Below are 24,666 nucleotides of genomic sequence, written 5' to 3' on the forward strand. Positions count from 1 at the left end.
GGTGTATGTAAACATATATACACATACACATGGAAACACACACACACTCAAAGATATACATACATATATGCATACTTACATACATATACATCGATATCTACAATCATAAATAGATATACATTCACATGCATCTATGTAAGACTATATTATTTTTATTTGTCCTCTGTTTCTCTGAGGGTAGATGACATCTTCCTTCATAAGTCCTTGTTTTCCATATTTTTCTAAGTTCACCAACTCATCATTTCCTATACCACAGCAATATTCTCACCTTATATTGTCTAGTTATTTTAAATAGTCTAAAACAATATTGATTAATATGACTGACACATAGTGTAGTTTCCCTGTTTTTCTCTTTTGATTACATTTATTTTAGCTTTAATTTTGTGTGAGGTCATGTTTATGAAACTTTTCTGTGTACGTTTAATTCTCACAACTACCCTGTGAAGTAGGCATTCTTACTCTCTTTTTTAGATCAAAAAGCAGCCTTGGACACATGTGATATGAAAAGGCTTATCCAAGACCAAGCAGCTAACAAGTGACAGTATTCTTTCCATTGGACCCCACTGTTTCTCAAAAGAAAAGGAAGGTCAAGGAAAAGATAATAATAATTAAAATTATCAAAGCCATTATAGCATAAGGTCATGGTAGCATAGTTTACTTGCCAATTAGTCTCAGGTTTTGTTCTATTTTAATTTAGAGAGTGGGGACGGGCATGGATTATTTTCTAAAACAGATGGAAAATAGAGTAAATGAAAAAAAACTTAAAAATTTTTTGTAATGACTGAAATTCCTCTATTAATTGAAGGAGACAAAAATAATTTTTTATAGCTAACAATTGCTAAGGAATTCTAAGTAGGACAGAAAACCAAACTAAATTTCGAATTTAACAACAACGACACTGCTAAACTCTAAACCTTGTTGAGGATTGAACTTTGCCGATTAGAATCATGCTGATAAGATTGGGAGGTTACTGAGGGCAGGGGCTCTTGCTCCTTTTTTCTAACCCATTGCCCATTTTTCTATTTGGCATGTAGTAGGTGTTTAACAAATATTTATTAATTGATTAAATGATCGATTGATAGGAGGGTACAATAAAGACATTTTATAACAAGGTCAAAGAAAAAGACATATTAAATAGAAATAGCAAGGACAGATGAAATTTACATGATAATTTGTAATTTACAAACAATTATAACCAGTATATCTCTTTAGCCCAGAGCTACCCTTTGAAATAGGCAGAGGACATTATTTTCCCTATTACAAATGTGTCACTAAGTCTTAGAAGAGATGTGGTATTAGATGTGACAATGAAAAAATATATTTATGTAGTAGTTTAAGTTTTGCTAAGCACTTTAAAGATGTTGTATAGCTACAGGTTGTCCCAAAAGTCTTAGTGCAGTTTTAAAACTTTAAAGCTGTTAATCTTTAATAGCTTAAAATAGTGTTGTCAAACTCAAATAGAAATGTGGTTTAATCCTTACTTATCCTTATATAAGGAACCCTGCAGGCCACATACTGATTTAGTTTTAAATTTGTAATATTATCTATGTTTTATTGTATTTTTATTATTTTGTTAAATATTTCCAAATTACACTTGAATCTGGTTAGGGCTGCATTCAGAGGTGTTGTGGGTTTTGTGTTTGACATCTCTGGCTTAAAACCAAGACCTTTTGGACATCCTGTATACCTCTTTGGGGCAGCTAGGTGGCACAGTAGATAGAAAACCAGGCCTGGAGTCAAGAGGACCTAAGTTCAAAGCCTATCTCATGCACTGCCTAGCTGTGTGACTCTGAGAAGTCACTTAACTCTGTTTGCCTCAGTTTCCTCAGTTGTAAAATGAGCTGGAGAAGTAAATGACAAACCACTCCAGTATCTTTGCCAAGAAAACCCCAACTGTAGTCATGAAGAGTTGGGCACAACTGAAATGACTGAACAAGTATATCTCTCAGAGAATCCTAACAACCCTAGGAGGTAGTTTTGCAAGTATTATCCTCATTTTGTAGACAAGGAAAATAGAGAGGCTAAGTGATTTGTTGTCTACCAAGTGCAGAGGTGATATTTTCACGAGACATTCTTGACTATATCTAGCACTCATCTATAGCTTTGTCAGCCTAATTAACAAGTGGCTGTCAAGTCTTTGCTTGAACTCCTGAAGGAGATGAAGTCCACTACCCATTGGGGTAGCCCCTTCCTTATTTGGAATGGTGTGATTGTTAAGAAAACTTTTGCTTACATCAGCTCAAGTTTGCTTCTTTGCAGTTTCCTGCCACTATTCTTGATTCTATCCTCTGAAACCAAACAGACAAGGTCCATTATCTCTTCTATGTGCCAGCCTTTCAAATACTTTTTTTTTTGCTTTTTTTGGAGGGTAATTGGGGTTAAGTGACTTGCCCAAAATCACATGGCCAATAATTGTGTCAAATGTCTGAGGTTGGATTTGAACTCAGGTCCTCCTGACTCCAGGGCCAGTGCTCTATTCATTGTGCCACCTAGCCCCCCCTTTCACATACTTTGAAGACAGCTACTACATCTCTCTTAACTCTTCTCTTTTTCAAGCTGAAGATGTCCAATTCAAACAGTCCTCAAATGGGAGGATCTCAAGGTGCTTCACCATTGTTGGTAATGTCCTTCCTAAAATATGGCTCCCAGAACTATCCCAGATGTAGTGTGACCTAGGCAAGATACTTCCCTCATCCCTGATACTGTGCTTCTCCTGATGCAAAAATGTAAGGTTCTAGTGATGGGGTGCTTAGACATCAGCCCTAGAACCATATCTCTGGCAATAACTCATGAGTGGACGCAGTGAGGCAAACTCTCTCTCCCTGTTACAAGAATGAGTTGGCCTCTGTAGAATTTCCCTTGTATGAGCAGGACTATCTTGTACCAGCAGAACTATCATGTACTGATCCCATAGCTACCACATACAATCCAGAAGTCAAGCTATAGACATCAACTCTGGAGGCTCTTTTGTTACAGATGTAGCAGACAAAAAAACACACCCGTTAGACAATTCCCCCACCTCCAACTCAGGATTGCCAGTCATGAATGATACCTGCACCCAAGGTACAGAAACTGTATGTTTCTTTAGGAGCTGACCACTCCTTGATCTTACCCTGTACCACTTAATTAGCATAGTTGGCACACAATACACTAATTTTTTCCTAAATAAGCTTTTGCAGCACTCCTGTTAGGTTTTGTTTTCCTTAAAGAGCTCTACCTGCTATATAACATTACAATAAATGTTTTGCCACTTGACTGAAGACTGCTTGAGTCTGTGAATTCTTTTCAGACAATTCCTCCCTGAACTGCACCCCTAAACCACATCATTTAATGACACCCAATGTGTGGCTACTTTGACCACATAGCAAGCTGGGGTAATGGAGAAAAGGTAGAGGGGTCATCAGAGATGATATTAAAATATATTTTCTTCTGGCAGATTAATGATGAACCCTTTAACAGTCCTAAGTGATAGAGGTACAACTGGGTGGAGGTTATTAGAGCTTTGCTTCAGTGCTTCTTTCCTTTGGAAATGCTTCATCCCCTTACCCTGGCATAGCCTTTCCCCCATCCACAATCCTTGTGTTCTTTTTATCTCCTCCTGGGTGTTGCAGGAACACTCAAGAACAAACCTATGAACAAACTCTTATGGGGGGTGAGCAGTCCCCTTTCCTGGCATTATAGATATACAAAAAGAGGTACTATCTTCTGGTTACTCTCCCTTCCCCAACTGAATTTGCTTTGGGCATCAGAATTCATAGTTAAAAGTCTGTTGAAATGCCCTTATGAGTGCATCTCCTGCTGAATATTAAATAGGGCATAGTCTAGCTGACTCTAGTACTCAACTAAGACCCAGCAGAAATAATCAAAATTGGTTAAATCTCTCCTTATGGTTAAAAAAACCCGATACAATATGCCCTACACTATTAATTGTATGCTTTGTCACCTTCTATAATTTTTCAATTCAATTTAATATATATTTGCTTTATGTATATATAGCAATATAATATATATATTGCTATAATATATATTTCTTATGTATAATGCTCTCTGCTAAGTCCTGGCACTCTCTATCTCTCCATCTCTCTTAAAATAAAGCAGAACTTGGAACGAAGAGAATGGCTGGTTAACATGGGAAAATAGATATGCACATGTATACATGTGTATATGAACATATGCATATGTACACATGTATACATATGCACATGTAGTTTACATTCTGAATTATAAATAAACCTGATAAGTACTTGACTAGTATGGACAAAAATAGTTTTTTTATGTTTTGCATAATTTACTTGATTAATTTCAGCTATATAGACTTCCCCTTTGGAGTAGGGGAAGACAAGGGAATTGGGGTTAAGTGACTTGCCCAAGGTCACACAGCTAGTTAAATGTCAAATGTCTGAGGCCAGATTTCAACTCTGGTTCTCCTGATTACACTACTGTGCCACTTAGCAGCCGCGCTAACCACTTTTTGGAAATAATATTTTTTCTTAAGCTGTATTTTGGCTAATAAGTATAATAATTAATATTTAAAGCATTTGTGATTTCACCAGTTGCACCCTTTCCATCAATTCATATAGAAAACTCAGCCTGTAGCAAATTTGGTAACAGATGACCTGGGTTCAAAATCTGACTTCTGTTTATTAGCTGGGAAACACTGGACAAGTCTTAATATATCTGGACTTCAGTTTCCTCTTCTGTCAGATGAGATCAGATTCACTGACATCTAAAGTCCTTTCCAGACTTAAATCCTTAATTTCATAATCCCTCTATACCTTAGATGACATTAAAAAATTATGATCTTAAACATTAAAAGAACATTTTCATACACGAGGCAGATCACAGAAAGAGTATCCTATATGAAATCATCATTCTCCATTTTGAACAGCTTGCTTTTTTAAAAGCACGTAATAAATCCAACATGTTACTTTCAAACCATTCTGCTTGCCTATGCTTCTATTCCTTATGTTCTCTTCTATGTATTTTTAAAAATGTTTCAGCAGCCCTCTTCTGTTTTGAGAAGTAGAAAAACATCTCTGTTCTTTATTCACCTTCCTCCCTGTCCTCTATTAACCTAGTCATCTAAAGAAAAAGTGGGGTGGGTGGATAGGAAGCACCTTATAGCAAATTAGAACAATCCAGCAAGATAAATTCATCCAGTGGCTATGTCCAAAATATATGCCTCTGAGCCTAGTTACAGCTAGTTTTTTGTCAGGAGACAAGTAACATATTTTTACTATGGGAACTCTGGAGACAATGGATGGTGATTGCTTTGATCAGAGTTCTTAAGTCATTGAAGCTTTTATTTTTCTTTATAATCTTGCTGTCCTTGTATAAATGATTTGTTTTTGTTTTACTGATTTTGCTTACTGTACTCCAAGTCAATTCATACTTCCCAGATTTTTCTGAAATAATTTCTTTTGTCACTTCTAAAAGTTCAATAATAATTGATTATATTCAATAGACTTATTAGCCATTCAAAAATTGCCTTTAAGAGGCAATCTAAAGTCACCCCTTAAAATCTTTTCTCCTCCTCCCCCCTTCCCCAATTTAATCACTCCTTCAGTATCAGGGAGCTTGATGAGGGTAATTATTCGGGGCTAATGTTCCTGAGAGAAAACACACTCCACCCATTTGTCAATTTTTTGATATTAAGACTTTACTAATCTGACTAGTCTGGTCTTCAAAAACCAGATCCATCACTCTCCTTGTTCTCAAAGGATTACAAAATTGAGATCTCTCAGAGTGGGTGCACAACAATCAAAGCTTTTAAAAAATGAGAGTCTTCTCCACTCTGAGGCATTGGAGTTGGACTTCCATGGAAGAAATTATTCCAGTCTTAGCCTCAAATTATCACGCAATCTCACCATAATTTTTCAACAATTTGCTATGGTTGATTTAACATCCTCCACACTGACAAGTGTATATTTACCAGCAGGCTAATTATCCTTATAAATTATGACTATAGCTACTATAGTAAATTATGAACATAATTTATTCATTTCTTCTTATAGAAACAGATTCTTTATGTCCAACTGAAGCAATGGAGGATGATGAATTTGAAAGTGCTTCCCAAATAATAGGACCTGTAAGTATTTCAATGCATTTCTGTCTATACAATGAATAATAGTTACAGACTTAATAGAAAACTGAACATTATTCTTTAAATGCTAGAATGAATAGAATGATTTAATTATCTAAGGCTGCAAGAGGGCCTCTGTTAAAGTCAAGAAACATTTGAAAATATGTATGGTTGAGGACATAATATTACATATCTTTGGCAACTTTTAAAGACAATTAGTCATTCCTTTTCACTATATTTTAAACTCCTTATGCTCAGAGATTCTACTTCTTAGTCATATTTCTATCAGTAAAAAATGTTTAAGTTAAATTCAATTGAAGGGGATGAAGGGGTGGAAATAAATTCCTTACTTCCTGGACATTCTCTTCTCTCTAAGTCTTCAGCAACTTTTCTCTCCTATCTGTATGACCACTAATTCTCAAAACTCTTTACCATATCACCATCTGTGCTGAGTCACATAGGTATGAATGTTCTCTAGGGCATTTTCCTAGACCCTCTATCCTTTTTCTTGGATTTTCTTTCTCTTGATAATTTCCTTTTCTCCCTATGGTTCAATTTTCCCCTCTATGCTGATACTTCTGAAATCCACCTAAGAATCCCTAAATATTTCTCTAAATTCACATCTTCAGCTGCCTACTATCTTCTTCCCTAGGTTCACATTTTTTTTTAAATTTATGGTCATTCCCATAGCTTCAAAGTCTTGAATTTCATCCCACCATGTATCAGTGATTCCAAAGGGGTTGAATATTTTTGCTTTTATTAGGGCAATTATTTTTAATTTGTATCCATTTACACCCAAGAAGGTCTGTGAATAGATTTCAGGGGTCCATGTACTTGGATGAAGAAAAATCCATCTCTTTTTCAATAATCTATAACTGAAATTTAGAATCTCGTTCAATTATATATATATATATATATATATACACATATATATATATGTAACAAACATTATTCTGGAAAAGACTGTCAGAGAGGTCCATGAAATACACAAAGAGGTTAATAATTTTTGTTTTGAAGGCTTTAGTTAAACCTGCTTGTTATTCATACCATATGCAATTGCATATGTGTGTAGTATACACACACGTGTGTGTGTAACACCATGGCTCTCTTTTTTAATATTTTCTCATACACATTCTTCAACCTTTCTATTAATCTTCCTTTTCTATAACCAATATAATTCCATGGTATTTTGCTGAAAATGGTATGTGGAAACAGTTTTCTTCCTCTTCCTCTAATTTTATTTTAAATCCTTGCTAAACAAATTCCCTCATGGTATTTTTGTAGACAGGGTAGGTCAATGACAGCACAGTGAAATGGAACTGTAATTGATCAAAGAGCTGCCATATATACCAAAATATTTTTAATGCATACCTGAAAGACATTATTTAATATTAATCTGGCAGAAGATATTTCTAATGATGTCACAAAGGCCTGTTCTGGACCCTCGTACACTTAATCTTAAATCAGTGAATGAAGCAATAGCATTAATCATTGCTTTCCTTCCCAGGTCCTTCCAGACTTGTTCTCTAATCATATGTTGTAGAATTGTGTTGGCATTAGATATCCAGTTAATCATTCCTTTAATTTCCTTCCACAAGACTCTTAGAATTTGTTTTTTTTAAAAGACTCAAAATGAATTTAATATTAGAACCCTGAATGCAGTTATTTCCAGGTAGTAGCTGCTTTCACTTGGAAACAAACATGAATTAGAGATACATTTTCCTTAGGTTTCAGAGATTGCTTTTACAGATATGGAATCCTTCCAGCATGCTGCTCTACCACTCCATGGGACAGTGAATTAGAAAGTTAAGAAGGCAACTGGTTGCTTTATCTAAATCTAGATACTAAATTCAAACAGGACATTTGTTTGGACTTTTTTTTTTTTTGCTTTCGTGCAGTAAAAAGAAAAAAAAACTTCAAAGCAAACTTTGAGTCATGTTCTGCAAAAATATAAACATGCTTCAAATGCTGAAAATCATTTAGTATGGTTTCCAACACATGCTGTCTGTATTTGCTAACTTTCCATGTTGACTATCAGATATTAGTGAGTGGGTGACTGTCTGGGACATTTTCCCCATTGGCTTAACTTGTTTTTGAAAATTTTTTCTGCATATATGTGTGTTTGTTATAAATGAGATAATTAAAAGTCTTTCAAGTTAGATTTTTAGAAATTTGAGAATAAGCAAGTCCTTGATTTTGGCACTTCCTTCTCTTCCACTATCCTTTCAATGCTGTGTTCTGGAATTTTTCCTTGGCACCCCTGCAGACCATGCATATTAAAGTTAGACAAAATGTAAATCCTTTTAATAAAAATGAACAACAACAACAAAAAGGCTGACAATTTATTCCAAGCAGGGGACATTGCTTGTGACCTTTCTGTTTTTTTGAATTCAGTAAGTAAAAATTCCTCAGTGATTCTCAACTTTTTAGGCTCTTATAGGAGTTTAGAAGTAGAAAGGACTTAGAGGTCATCGGACTTAGAGGTCATCAAAGCCAACCTCCTACCTGAAGCAAAATTCCCCTTTATGCCCTCCACCCAAAGTAAGTTGTCCAAACTCTTCTTGAATACAACAAAGAGAATAAACTTGCTACCTAATGAGTCAGGCCATTTAATGTGAGGATAGCCCTAGATTTTTAGGAAATTATTTTCTATTGAACTGAAATCTACCTTCTTGTAATTTCCAGCAATTAGTCTTTGTTCTTCCCTCTGGGGCCAAGTAGAATTAATCTGATTCGCTTTTATTTGTATTTAGTAGCCCTTCAAATATGTGAAATCTATGACTATGGAACATGTTTCAAAATTTCTGAAATGACAATTTTTCTGAAGTGAAAATTTTGTTCAGAGTTACAAAAGCAAATTATGCAGTTCCTGTAACTTCATTCAGTTTTAAATTCATTTCTTCTCTAATGTGTCTGCCAAGTATATGGGAAAAGGAAGGATGAACAGTTTATGGTTCTATTTTACCTAAAGGTTCCCATTCCTATACATTTAATTTTCTCTCTTTACCATCTCACCTACAGGAAGACACCCAAACCTACACAAACGTCTCTTCTAGAGAATATTAACTCATGGTTGTCCTTGACTACCATATACCATAATCTCACTTCCTCAACTCCTATTCTCTGGCTCCTTAATATAGTTAATAATCTTCCTCTCAAAAGATGAACAACATGGGGGCAGGGTGGAGAGGAGGAGGAGAATCAAAAACATCTCCTTTTGTACTGTAATTTACTATCTAGTATATGTGGCACTTACACAGAATGGGTAGACCCTTATTCCCACAGTAGCACTAGTGATTAAATACCCAAATAGATGATATTTATATACTGTTTTGGGGCAGTTAGATGGCACAATGTATAAAGTTCCAGGCCTGGAAGGCAGGAAGAATCATCTTCTGAGTTCAAACTTGACCTCTGATACTTTCTAGCTGTGTGACCCTGGGAAAGTCATTTAATCCTGTTTTCCTCAATTTCCTCATCTGTCAAATGAGCTGGAGAAGGAAATGGCAAACCACTACAATATCTTTGCCAAGAAAACCCCAAATAGAGTCATGAAGAGTCAGATACAACTGAAAAATGACTGAACAGCAGCAGTAAATTGCATTAGAATTTATAAAGCACTTCACATTTGTTATCTCATTTGAATCTCTATTGAGCAGGAAAAGCAAAGCAAGCGTTGCCAGTCCCATATTTATAAATGAGAAAATTTAGGCTTAGAGAAATAAAATTACTTGCTAGAGATGAAAGAACTAGTGACAAGTAGAAATGAAATTTGTACCCAGATCTTCTAGGCCAATGTACTTTCTACTGCATTTAGCACTTCCAGAGAAGAAAGACAATATGTAACTTGACAAATATATTTTTCAAATGCTGTGTTAATTTTTTTAAAAGTTGTATAATTTTCTCCTTGGATGCTATATGGTGTGAGAAAGTACATGTTGGTATCTCTGTATAGAATGTAAGCTCTTTACTTTTTTTTTCTTTGAATTCTCAGTAATTTGTGTAGCACTTAATAAATGTTTGTTGAATAATTTTATAGAATTCATTGAGAAGTAGAGAACTGTAAAAAGACAATAGACTTAGAATCTAGAGATTCTTACATATATATACATTTAAATTGTATATATAATATGTATCCTTTTACTTTATACATATAAATGTACATAAATGTATACATACAGAAATTTTAAAACCACTTCACCTAAAATGAAATTATAATAGAATTGTTCAGAATACAATTATATCAAAAGGACTAAAAGCTGTTCAGTGATATATAATTGATATATCACTCAAAGCAAAATATTTTTAGTTGAATTGGCTAAAGACAAATTAGATGAGCCACCATTTTTTTGGCCTATTCAGAGTACATGTGTGTCTGTATGTGTATACACATATATCCATATCTATAGTAATATGTGTATATGCACATAAATATACATACAAGTACAAATATATACATATACATAATACTGACAGATATATGCGAATGTAAATTATGTATGTATATGGATAACAAGTAAAAAATGTTTAAATAGATCAAGCAATGGGATGAGTTTGGTGCTACTGAATTTAGTTAATAAATAAGCGTTTATTAAATATTTACTATATTCTGTACTGTGAATGGACCAAAAATGAAATCATACGTTCCCATAAGGGAATAAAATTTAGCTAATTCACCTCAAAATATTTTGCCTTGAGTATCCAAATCTATTATTGAACTATGTTTAGTCATTTTTATATCATGTCTTCTGAACAAGTCTATTCTATTTTCATTTCAAGTTGAAGTGCTTTTAGCCAACTGGCCTAAAAAAGAGTGAATCAGGTAGTTAACTTCTAAGTTAGTCCTACCTGTCAGAATCATTCTTTCAGTTCCTGTTACTTTTAAAAACATTTTCCTGAAATTGTTGCAATATCATGTTGTTGATTGTTAAGAACTCAATCTAATAAATTTAGCAAAATAATTTGTGACTTTTTCGTGTATTTTTAAATTTTTGTTTTGATATTTTGTTGTTGTAGTGTCAGACCAAGTTAGTCCATTGATGTAGGGAATACCTAATATTGAAATTCTGTCAATTGCAGCAAATTAGCAACCCTTCAGCTATTTAGTGTTTTGGAGAATCATCGAGGTTACTCAAGAGTTTAAATCATTTGTCCATAACCACATAGCCAGTGTGTGTCAAAAACTGGATTTGAACACAGGTTTTCCTGACTCTGAGGTTGGCCATATGTCCACTCTCCCAACCTGTTTCTCTAACCAGTAATGAAGTAGTTTATTTTGCTTAACTGCGTGTACTTTATTTCCTGTGTGCCTGGCAGAGAAATATGTCATATACTTGGAGACTCATAGGATTTTAAAGCTGGATGGATCTTGGTCCAGAGAGCTTGTTTTGAAAAAGAGGGAATGATAGTCCAGAAGAGTTGACAGTGAATTAAGGGAGGAAGTTGGCCAAGAATTGGCCATAGTGGTGAAGACCAGGGAGTCAGAAGTAGTCAGGAGAGAAATGAAAAAATGCCTGGTCTGGGTCTGTCCTCAAAATGGAGGTTCCTGGAGAAACTCACCAGTGAGAGGAGGACATAGGAGTGTGGGATGTTCCAGGGTGAGAATTCCACAGGGAATGAGAAAACTTGTAGGGTGAGAAGAGAGCTGAAGTATGTTGACAGAGGGTCAGAAAAATTTACAGGGGTGGCTAGCCTGGGCTCTTCCTCAACATTTTTTTCGTATTGCTATCACTATTCTCCATTCTCCCCCTTTGCTCCACTTCCATAGTAAGTCAGTCAACAAACTCTTATTAAGCACTCACCTTGTTTTAGATCTTGGTGACATAAAACAACAATAACAAAAACAAAAATAGGAATTCCTGCCCTTAGGGAACTTACATTCTAATGGGGGAAAGAACATGTAAAAATATGAATCCCTAACTTATAACAAATAAGTACATCAAACAAGGCAGCTAGGTAACACAGCGGGTAAAGTGCCAGACCTAGAGTCAGGAAAATTCATCTTTCTCAATTCAAATCCATCCTCAGACATGGCAGACCACTGCAGCAGCTTTGCCAAGAAAACCCTGGCCTCACAAAGAGTCAGGGACAACTGAAATGACTGAACAGCAACATAGTCAAACAAAACAAATTTACACAATGTACATATCAGGGAAAAAAAAAAAAACAATCTCATTCTGTGACTCTGCTTTGTCACTTCTTCAGGAGGTTAAAAATATACTTCACTACCAGTCTTCCAGAATTACAATTAATTATTGCATTTATCAGAGTTCTTAAGTCTTTCAAAATTGTTTTCCATTATACTATTGTAGGCATTATGCAAGTCGATATCATGTTTCTGTGGACTTTTCTCCCATTGGTTCATATTCTCAGATTTCTTTGAATTTGTTTCTTTTGTAATTTCTTATAGTTCATTGAATCCATTCCATCAATCTACCAAAATTAGCTGAGCCATTATTCAGGAGATGAGTACCCACATGATATTCAGTTCATTGCTTTCTAGATTTCTTTTTTGTCTCCCGTGTTTTCATTTCAGAGATTCTTCCTAGCTCTCAACAAGCAGCCTTGAAAGTATTATTCCATTAAATGTCCATTCCTCCTAACTATTTTAGGCTTACACTCATTTTTCCAGGATCATATACTTTGTTGTAAGCCATTTCAGTTTTTTATTATTATATTACAATATTTTCTCTTTTTCAATAAAATATATCATGGTCTTATGTGATGCTGATACTTATCTGATCCTTGGTACTTATATCCTTTCTTTCTGGATGCTTGCAGAATGTTTTCTTTGACTTGTAAACTACGGACTTTCCTGAATGTTTTCTGTTTGTAGGTTGTGCATTTTCCTTTATTCTTTCAGCAAATATGGAAATCAGGGATTTTTTGAGGAGTGTTTTGGGGGGTCATAGTTTTTAGGAAGTTTGATGATTTTTATGTCATTTTTCTTCACTTGATTTTCCAGGTCAGTTGTTTTGGATCGTATATACCTTACATGTTTTTCTAACTTTACAGCCTTTGGACTTTGCTCTAACATTCCTATCTCTTGAAATCATTGAATTCTTTTGGTTTTATTCTGTTTTAGGGAGTTCACTTTTTGGGTAAAGTGTTCTACCTTCTAAATTATTTACTTTGTTTTTTACATTTTTTATCTCAATGTCTCTAAATCCATTAAAAAAAATTATAGCTTCATTTCTTCTACCTAGTTTTGGAGTCCTTTTGACTAAGCCATTCTTTTTTCTAAGACACCTTATATTTGTGTAATTATTTTATTCTTCTGGTTTTACTTCTTGGGCTTCTTTTAATCCATAGTATTAGTGCTTTATATTCAGAATTTTTTTATATTTATTATGTTTCTAGTCCTGGTTCTCAGATTAGTACTTTGTGCCAAAGCCATTCCCCTCCCATACCTACCTCTCTCCCAGTCCTACCCCCCACAGTCTTATGTAATGAAAAGGCCCTATTTGCTCCTGACCCCTCTGTAGTGTGGCTTCTTATACCACCAAGGCTCTAGATGGGGTCACTGAGACTAGGACTTGCCATCTGCAGGAGTCTCTGACTTCTGCATGGACCTCTGATGGCACAGCTCATGCTTTTGGCCTTGTCAGTCAGTCATTATGTATTAATCATAATGTATTAAATGCCTACCATGTGTTAGGCACTGTGCTGAGTGCTGGAAGCCCTGTCTCTACTTCTTGTGTGAGAATTGGCTCCTGGGAGGCCCTAATCAGATGTTAGCTGTCTCTAGCTTTCATTCTATAAAGCCCCTTGGCAATAGAGCCTAGGTGCTGAGCTGATTTAGTCTCCTGATGTGGCTTTGAAAGGAGTGCTGGCTTCAGGGTCCCTTGGATGATTCCCAGCACCCTGATTATTGCTGTGGTTCTGAAGACTTTGAGACATCAAGTGCCCTGCCCAACCCTGTCTCCCTTCACAATCTATTTCTTTTCATTGTTCATTACATGGAGAAGACCAGAAAGCCTCAATTTCCTGAAACTGGTTAGTCTATATCATTCAGTGAGGGTCTCCAGTGGACCTCTGTATCCGTCACTGATCCTCTAAATTAAATGCCAGATCAGAAATTAGAGACTTAAAGGAGGAAAAACAGTTCATTTCTGATTGCCTGTTGAGGTATCATAACATTCTGTTTCTCACAGCATCTATCTTCTAATGGTGGGTCTACAGTCTTGATTTTCTGGGATTTCAATTTTTCATGCTTCCCACATTTTCCCTCATTTACAATTTATGACAAAAGACTAATAAATTCAGGTCAAATGCAGATGTGATATTAATTAGAATGTAAATATGGACAAGAAAAGAATGTAGATAAAAAAGTCCATCTGTGCATCTAGTAAGAAACTTTTTTTTTTCTCTCTGAAAAGTAGGTGTGATAGAGTTGGTAATCAACTCTAGGGATTTGGGGTGGAAAGGGCTTGCTCCTTAATAAATTCTTTTCTATTTTTCCAAAGTATTAGGTGAATTGAATGAACTAGTTTTTATAAATTCCTTTCCCTAGGCAGACTTTGCTGTGGACATGTAGTCAACTAAGACAGCAGCAGTATTTGGATATGGTTCCTGTTCCCTGGCTGATGGGTAACTGGTACATTGAAATCCTCTTAGAATCAGTCCCAGGGAGCTCTAGGGAAATACGTAAAAGAGGAATTCCACTCTACACAATGAGCATTAAGTGCCTGGAGTTTGGGAGGTATTTTGAAATCTGTTGAAGTTATATGAATTTCACAATATGTAGGTTTGTTACAATGCATTTCATTTTACTTCTCTCCTATCCACAAAACCATCTGCAGTGTAAACACTTGGTGTCTCTGTGGAGGACTCCTCTTACCCCATTCCTCCCTTCCCAGGCTTTGCCTGGGAATCATATCATGATATAACATATTAGGGAAGATATTTACAAAAATAACTACACTTACTGGATTGAATCAAATAGTAAAAAAAAAAGTTGTACCTACAACTTTCTAGTAGCACAAATAAGGAGAAGATATTTTATTTTAAAATATATCTTTAAATATTAACTCAGACCATTGTGCTTAATCTCCTTTCTTAAAATTGTAGGGTTGTTTTTTTTGTTGTTGTTGTTTGCTTTTTGTTGGTTTGTTGGTTTGTTTGAAGTGACTTGGTGTCTTTAATGTTTGGACCCAAGGCATGTACTGTGCTGCCTAGCCATTTATCCTGTGAAGTTTATTTCTTTTCATTTTTTGTATATTAAAAAAAATTATTGATTTTTAAGGGTATATGTTAACCAATGGTAATTAGTACAAAACAAAAGATACTTAGACTTTGAATCTGTAGAAACTTTGTCTAACTTGTTTGCTTGAGCAAGCATCTGATTTGTGCAGTAGAAATTTGATGATCAACTGATAGGGACAATGGATATGCCTGAAATTCATGATTGAATTTCTAGTCAGTTTTCATAAAGAACATTTACTCTTTAGTGTTCCATCTATATGAATTCTTTTTGTTAGACAATAGCTTCATAATGGATAAAGGCATCGACAATGTGGTTTCTGTCTCCTTGTCCTCCATGTCTTCATCCACTATATCTAGTACATTACAAAGTTCAGTGCCCATGAGACAAATGGATCTAAATTAAATTCAGTGGGTCAAATTAAATTCACTTAAGTTCAAGCTTCCTCCAAAGTTATGATTTAATATTTAAGCACAATTTATAAAGTTATCATGTAGAAAAGGTATTAAAATAGTTCTGCTTAGCTGGATTGAGTGGAAATTGTGAAGAATAAAATTTAGACTTCCTGTAAGAAAGAATTGCCTAAATATTAATACTATCCTATAGTGGAATGAGTGTGCTCAGGATGTAGGATAGTGTGTTTCCACTCATCAGAGGTCTTTCATCACAGTTTGGATGACCAATTATCATATATGTTGTAGAGAGAATTCATTTTCAGGTATAGGTCAGGATTACATTTCCTACTGAGGTCCCAATAACTTTGAGATTCTGTGAAGAGACCTGGTATTTAAAAAAAAGCCAGCAGCTGCACAAATATAAATTTAAAAGTAAAAATGAATGTCTATGTGATTTTAATTAATTCTGTCATTATAGACAACACTGAAATAGTTGAATAGTTAAAGAGTTGTGATCTTCCCCTTATAAGTCCACAAACAAATAACAGCACAATAGAGGAGGAAAATCATGTTCATGGTGTTAATAATAAAAATAAGTTAACTTGTTTTCTCATAATAAAAAAGACATTAAACAAAACATCATTTTGTGAATGTTCGCTATTGTTTCGCCAAAGAGCAATAATACACCAACAATGAATTTTTCGTCTTCAAAGATAGTGTTGACAAATTGCTGGCAGCTAATTGTTAGCAATGAATTGCCCGGCTGGAGAAAAGAGTGACTAATAAATTTTTTCCTCAAACATTAAAGGTCTCTGCCATTGATTTTTCCATCTGGCCTGTGGAATTATGCTTGGCTTTTATAGCTTTGGAACACAGGGAGCCAAGGAGGTTTCTTAGACCCAAATGCTACAGTAAGCTAGTTATCTATTGGAAACTCAAACCCATGGGGTTTTACTTTTGACATTTCTGGCCTGTCGATATGTATTGCATTAAAAAGATGGAAATATTTATCCGAGTTCTTGCAGTTATTTTTTACTACTAACTTGAGTTCAGTAAGATTTTTTTTTAAGTAATAGTCTTCTAAATCTTATATTCACCTTAATGACCCTATCTCTCAGTAGAAAAATAAATAATCATGTATGAGGATCTATACTATAATGAAAAGTTTTTAAAAAGATCACAGTCTATTTGGCATGTGTATAAAATTTGTTTCTTCATTAGTAAGTGTTGATAATATTCTTTGGAATATTAGATAATGAAAGGAAAGACCAATGTGAATTGCCAAAAAAAAGAAAACAATGGATTTCTAGACACAGTGTCCTCCAGGAAATTGGTGGCCCCATATATTGTCCTTTCTGGCTATTTTGGGGACATTTCTGTTGAAATGTTTCCAAGTTCTTCATTTTAAAAAATAGCCAACCTTGCCCTCCCCTTAAAGATTAGCACCATATGTTATTCCTTAGCTTTTATGATCCTTAGTGGATATTGATTTAATTATCTGTAATGATATATTTAAAGATAAAATGAAAAAAAAAGTGAACTCTTTCCAGATCCCAAATCACATATTTTATACAGAATGAGAGGGAGGGAAAGGAGTCAGGGAGGAAGAAGGGAGGGAAGGAGAGAGGAAAAAAGGAAGGAAGGAAGAGAGGGAGGGAAAAAAAGCTCATATTGCTTTAACTAAATAATAAAACATATATATCATATATTGATTCCACTAGGATCAATGATTTTGTGTGAATAAGTTTATCAGAAATGCTGAAGACAATGTGATATGCTAGAAACCACACAGGGATTCAGGTTAGAAGAGCTGAATTCAAATCTTGTCTGTTCAGCTTAATACCTATATGATGTTGGCTATAAAATGAGTTGGACTAGCTGACCTTGAGAGTTCTCTTATAGCTCTTATCTGTGACCCTAATCAGTTATCTTTTTGGTTATTGTAGCAGCAATCACTCTAGCATACCCAAGATGGCTGCTGGCACAGGTTCTTACATCTGCTTTTCTAAAGGAAAGCAACTCAAAATGGGTTAACAATCTTACTTTAATCAATCAAACATATATCATTTACCTAGTTCAAGGGGAAAAGTAAGCACCTTGAACTTCTGAGAATACAAACAGAAGTTACAACAGAAAATAACACAGTTTAGCAGACAGGGCTTCCAGCTGCCAGACCATTACATCCATACCTAGTTAGTTACCAAAGAGGAAACACTAATATCTGGGTTTTCAAAGCTGGGGGGCTCAACAGCTACCCAGAGTCTCATCTGGCCAAATCACACAAAAGCAAAACTTCACATCAGGGTATATATAGCCTTCTCATGAGTCAGAGAATGTCACAACCCTCTTGACCCACTGCCCAATCACAAAGTAACAAGGTATGAGCATTCCTGGAAAACAAGCCTCCCACCACAGGCTCCATGTGACCACATTCAGCCTATTAGGGGGCAGAGTATATTTTCAAATCAGGGAAGGTTCTCAAGAGGCACCCAAGCCTATCAAAGGGTCAAGGGGCAGGGAAGATCTTCAGATTCCCATTACAGTTATACATCAGATTTAACAAACTATCCAAAATAAATATGTAGATTATGTAAAGTGGTTGGCTATAAAATTTCTTTGTACGGAAGCTTAAACACACGTGAACTTCCTTTTACCTCACAGCCACATTAATTCAGCTGAGATAATTTGGTTCATTATAAAAAATAGTCAGATATAAAGTCAGAGACTCTGAAATGTGCTGACTGAAGCAAATAGAAAAAACAAAAGAATAATATCTTCCCACCATAATGTTGACTGAATGTGATTTATGTCAGCATACTAAGTCAGTTGGAAGAGGAAAGGCATTTGGGGAAATATGTCTGAAATGAGGTAGATTATTTATCTTTTTTGTGTGTGCTTGGCAAGCTTTATAGGCCAAATCAAAATTCTAAAAGGTGCTAAAGTAATTTTCTTGGTTTCTAAATTTTTAAATTAGAAGTTTTAAATAATTACCATTCTTATTGAAATCAAGCACATTTAAAAATTGATGAATAATAATTACCTTTATTCTTATCACCATCCTGAAATAAAGTTACAATCACTCTATCAGTTTCCATAGATTATACAGACCATGTTCTGTTGGGTATTATGATTATTTTATTACTTTTATTTTTTATTAAATTGTGAAGGTGAACCTGTGTTCTCAGTGGCAGCATTAGTAGATCCCAATATCTGATTGATTTTACTGAGGTGGAAACCTTTTGATGTGTACAGCCAGTAACAAGAAAGCATAAAGACATTGGGAGGAAAACATCAAAAATGTGGCCACCACAGCTCATAAAAACCTCCTTATTGTGCTGGTATTTTATGTAGAGCAATTACCTCAATAAAGTGAAATTACTCTATTACAGGAAAGCAGAATCTCAAAGTTGGGAGGGACCTGAAAGATCATCTATTCTAAGCTGTACCTGAAAATGGATCCCCTCTTTGACATCCCTAACAGGTTTGTCATTCAGTCTCTTTTTAAAGGCTTCCTGTGATGGGAAACTACTGCCTCCCAAGGAAGCAAGAAATCTAATTGTTAGGAAACATTTCCTTAGATTAAGCTAAAATCTGCCTTCCTACAAATTCCATCCCTTGTTCTTAGTTCTTTCCTTTGAGGACCAGCAGGAAAAAAAAAACCTAATCCTTAGGGTCATTAATATGGCAAAGACAGCAGGACTTGCCCTATGACCCCAATATTTAGGGGATTTGTGGATTTAAAATTTTGATTTCAACAATTTTAAATTTGTTAACATTTGCTTCTTGATATACCTTTGGCATGATAGATATAACTAAATTTAGCATGTGGTTAACAAAAATAATTGGAGCAGCTAGGTGGTACAGTGGAGTAAATATTAGGCCTAGAGTTCAAAACTCATTTGAAAGTCCAAAACAGATTTGAACTCATCTTCTTCTGGCCTCATATACTTACTAGCTATGTGACCCTGGGCAAGGCACTTCATCCTCTTTTCCTCCATTTCCTTATCTGTAAAATGAGCTGGAGAAGGACATGGTGAACCTTTCCACTGTCTTTGCCAAGAAAACCCCAAATGGGGTCATGGAGAGTCAGATACAATTTAGATGACTAAACAACAAGTAACAAAAATAGGTTAAATGAGAAGTTACCAGATAACTTAAAAAAAAAAGTTTTAATGATGGCATTTATGTTCAGCCATTCCCCAATAAGTGGACATTGAATTTGTTCTACTTTTGTTAGAACAGAAAGTTATATGTATAAATATAAATACATATATAATAAATATATATATATAAAGTTATATTGCTATAAATATTTTTATATATGTGAGTCTTTTCTTTTTGGTTTCATTTGCTTATGAATATACTATGGTATAATGCAGTGATATGCCAGAGTCAATGATCAAAGTCTGGTCAATTAATCCTCTATTAGGGGAATCTGGAATTAGTCTATTAGTATTCTGTGGCTTCTGCTAAGAAGTACGTCTAAGTAAGTGTATTTTTCTTCTCCCCAGCGTTGTTCCATTCTTTGTAATCTGAACACTCCCTCCTCTTGTATATTTTCAATGTTAAAGTTTTTTTTCTCTATCATACTGGTGTAGATTTTTCCACTCATCAGTTATTTAACTTTTAAAAATTGTGTTGATTTGACTGCATAAAATTGAAACATTTTAATGTAATCAAGCACATATCTTTTCTCTAATAATTTTTCCCTTTATTGAATTGGAAAAAAATCACCTACTTTCCATAATTGAGGTCATTATTTAATTCCACATTCTTCCATCTTATGCTTTTTTCCCTTTTTGTTTTAATCTTTTAATCCATATATTCACTAGACAATATGGGATAAAAATGACTACAAATCCAATTCCTCACAAAATTGCCAACCAGTTTTCTCAAGTAAATTTTTTTAGATAATAAAGCTTTTTCCCAGCGCTTATTTTTTAGAGGTCTGTCAAAGACCTTTTGTATCCATTTGACTGATGTTTGAGATATCTAATCAATTCCATTGATCTACTTTACTACTTTTTACATAGTAATTCAAGTAATTTTGATGACAATTACTATGTACTATGGCTTTTTGTCTGGGAGTGCAATATATCCTTTCTTCAGAAAGAAGCAAAGAACATTAAAGGTCTCCTTTTTCCACCATCATCTATGTGGCTGACTTGATACCTTTATGATCATTTATGTTTAACCTTTGTTTTCCAAAGGGTTAGGTTTAAAAGTCAAAATTCTTACTTCCTGAGTTTCTCTTCTATATTTTCTTTCCATCCCATTCATAATATAAATATAATAAAAACTCACATAGGTTCATGGTTTTTCAGAACTGGAGGAACTTTGGAAATGATCTATGTCTATGTCGTCATTTGTATGATTCTATGAATAAGAAAGTGATATTGAGCGATTTAATTATTTATTCACTATCATACAGGTAAAATTGCATGTAGAGGGTCAAGATCTCCATATACCCAGTCCAGTGTTCTTTCCATTGAATTATGTATGGGATTTACTAATTCATAGTTTTCAAGTAACTCCAACGTAAGTTGAAAAGGTCAGTCTCAGATGAAGTTTATTCCATACTATACCTGAAAGCAAATGACTTCTATAACATATCATCATGAATGAGCTAATTTACCTCCATTCAGCAAATCTTTCTTTTAAAAAAATAGATATTGCTAATTGAGAGTATAAAGAAGATTATGTGGTCTTTGGAATAAATGATACCCTGCTGTTCTCAGGCAGTTCTATCTTTGACGCATCATTCAATATATGCAAATGTTGTGGGAATTGCAAGCCAATCTTTTTCACTAGTAAACAATACTTATTTACCCTGGAATGATTACTGTTTGTCCTTGAAAATAATAAAGTTTCATTTTAAGAATGTATTATTTAGATCATTCATCAATTCAAGTTACCAGCCAACCCCTAATTAAACTTAATTGGCTTTTACTATATTTTCTTACCTTGAAGTCAACTCAGTATTAAGTCTCTCTCCTCTCTCACTTACCCCTTTCTCTACATAGATGAGAATATATATATATATATATATATATATATATATATATATATATATACACTTTTTTTTACCTTGTATTAAGTTTCCATTTTTATCCACATTCTCTTTGTTTACATCATTCATTTCTACAAGATTTTGAGTTATAAATTTTCTCCCCATTTTTCCCCTACCCACCACCCCAAAACAGCAATCCCACTGAATATCCTCTCCCCCAATCTATTCTCTCCCATATCTTCTCCAATCCCCCCTCCAAATTTCCAGTAGGTCATGGTAGATCTCTATGCCCCAGTGCCTATATATCTTATTTCCCAGTTACATGTATAATAATAATAATATATTTTTAAACATTTGATTTTACAACTTTGAATTCCAGATTCTTTCCCTTCCTCCCTCATCACTCACCCTTACTGGGAAGATAAGCAATTCAATATAGGTTGTACATGTGTAGCTATGCAAAACATTTCCATGGTGGATATATTGTGAAAGACTAACTATATTTCCCTCCATCCTATCCCCCCCTCTCTTGTTCTGTTCTCTACTTTGATCCTGTCCCTTTTCAAAAGTGGGTGCTTTGAACTTCCCTCCCTCCCAGCCTGCCCTCTCTTCCATCATCCCCCCTCTGATCCCCTTCCCCCTACTCTCCTGCAGGGTGAGATACCCTATTTAGTGTGTATGTCATTCCCTCCCTAAGCCAAATTCAATGAGAATAAGGTTGACTCATTCCTTTTTGCCTTCCTGTTCTTCCCCTCCATTGTAACAGTTTTCCCTTGCCTCTTCTATATGAGATAATTTACCTCATTCTGTCTCTCCCCATCTCCTCTCATTATATTCCTCTCTCACTTCTTAATTTCACCTTTTAAGTATCATCCCTTCCTATTCAATTGGTCCTGTGCCCTCTGTCTATGTATACCTCTACGCATATATACACACATTCACATCTGTATTCATACGCCCATATACCCTCCTATATAGACACATATGTGTATGTATACATATGTATATACACACACACATACATTTCTATTCACTTCAACTATTCTCATACTGAGAAAAGTTTCATAAGTTACAATAATCATTTTTCCATGTAGGAATGTAAATATTTCAACTTTGATAAGTTCCTTATGATTTCTTTTCCCTATTTACCTTCTCATGCTTCTTTTGCTTCTTGTAACTGAATGTCAAATTTTCTATTCAACTCTGGTTTTTTTCATCAAGAATGCTTCAAAGTCCTCTATTTAATTTAATGACCATATTTTCTCCTAAAATATAATACTCAGTTTTGCTGGTTAGGTGATTCTTGGCTTTAATCCCAGCTCCTTTGACCTCTGGAATATCATATTCCAAGCCCTTCAATCCCTCAGTATAGAAGATTTCAGATCCTGTGTTATCCTGATTGTTTCCATAATATTCAAATTGTTTCTTCCTGGCTGCTTGTAATATTTTCTCCTTGATCTGGGAATTCTGGAACCTGGCTATAATATTCCCAGGAGTTTTCTTTGTGGGATCGTTTTCAGGAGGTGATCAGTGGATTCTTTCAACCTCTATTTTGCCTTCTGGTTCTAAAACATCAGGGCAATTTTCCTTGAGAATTTCTTGAAAGATGATTTCTAGGTTCTGTTTTTGATCATGGTTTTCAGGTAATCCAATAATTTTTAAATTATATCTCTTGGATCTATTTTCAAGGTCAGTGGTTTTTTTTCAATGAGATATTTCACATTGCCTTCTATTTTTTCAGTTGTTTGGATCTGTTTAATAGCATCTTGATTTCTCATAAAGTCACTAGCTTCCATTTGCTCCAATCTAATTCTGAAGGAATGATTCTCTTCAGTGAATTTTTGAGATTCTTTTTTCCATCTGGCAAATTTGGCTTTTTAAGGCATTATTCTCCTCATTGGCTTTTTGAGCCTCTTTTGCCATTTGAGTTAGTCTATTTTTTAAGGTGCTATTTTCTTCAGTCAGTTTGTTGACTCTCATTTCATAATTTCTTGCATCATTCTTATTTCTCTTCCCAATTTTTCCTTCACTTCTCTTATTTGGTTTTCAAAATCCTTCTTAAGCTCCTCTATGGCCTGTAACTAGCCCATATTTTTCTTGGAAGCTTTTGGTGCAGGAGTTCTGACTTCACTGTCTTCCTCCTGTTCCATGCTTTGATCCTTTTTGTCCCCAAAATAGGAGTCTAATGTTGGAATGCTGTGCTTGCTTTGCTTCTTTTGCTTGCTCATTTTGTCACTCAAATACTTGCCTTTTGAGTTTTTTGCCACAGTAGAACTCTGCTACCAGGATGGGGATTTTTGTCCCAAGTTGCTGGGATTTTCGCAGCTGCTTGTTGGCTGCCCTCTCTGAAGCCTCCACATGCTGTGGCAAACTGGTCACACACCCCAGATCCTCTACCCTAGACTGTGATAGAGATCCAAGGAGGTTAAAGCAAGAGTGATTACCCCCCAGACTGGTTGCTTGGTTCCCCTACAATCTGCGGGCTAGGAACTCTGAAGCAACCACGTAGCTATGGCTGCATGGCCTCTGTGCCTTAGCCGCTTCTCCCTCCAGGGGGTAACTGGAACTCCCTGTTCTCAAAGTCCGCACTGCACTGACCTTTCACTTTGTCCTTAGCATCTATGAGTTGATATTTATGGAAACCACCACAGCTACTGGTGATCTGAAGTCCCTCTAGCTAAAGGCTGGTTGTAGCTACCCTGAGGCTAAAACCTCAGGCTGCACATGGCTGGGCTTAGCTTCCTGAGCGCTTCACTGGCCCCTTCCTGCCAGCCTGCTGGGCTTTCTTCAGTGGGAGGTTAACTTCTCTCTGTCATTTCGTGGGTTCTGTAGCTCCAAAGTTTGTTTAGAGTCATTTTTTGAATGAATTGGAGGAGGTGGGAGCAGGAGCCATGGGAAATCCTCTTTCTACTCCACCATCTTGACTCCTCCCTAGATGAGAATATATATTAAAGATTTATGTTGCTTAACAATTTGC

At 35.2% G+C, this 24,666-nt stretch overlaps 1 protein-coding gene across 1 annotated transcript in view; it reads left to right on the forward strand.

Annotated features, from left to right (window-relative positions):
* The window catches only part of CUNH8orf34 (chromosome unknown C8orf34 homolog), a 375,736-nt gene that overhangs the window by 292,616 nt on the left and 58,454 nt on the right, over window positions 1-24,666 (forward strand). The window contains exon 10 of the mRNA XM_069100085.1: window positions 6,015-6,088. Coding sequence (XP_068956186.1) covers window positions 6,015-6,088 — 74 coding nt within the window. The remainder of the gene's footprint in view (window positions 1-6,014; window positions 6,089-24,666) is intronic.

This window comes from Petaurus breviceps, unplaced genomic scaffold (assembly GCF_028583685.1).
Source record: "Petaurus breviceps papuanus isolate PSGF00001 unplaced genomic scaffold, PetGlider_PUasm1.0 38, whole genome shotgun sequence".
Taxonomy (NCBI): Eukaryota; Metazoa; Chordata; class Mammalia; order Diprotodontia; family Petauridae; genus Petaurus; species Petaurus breviceps.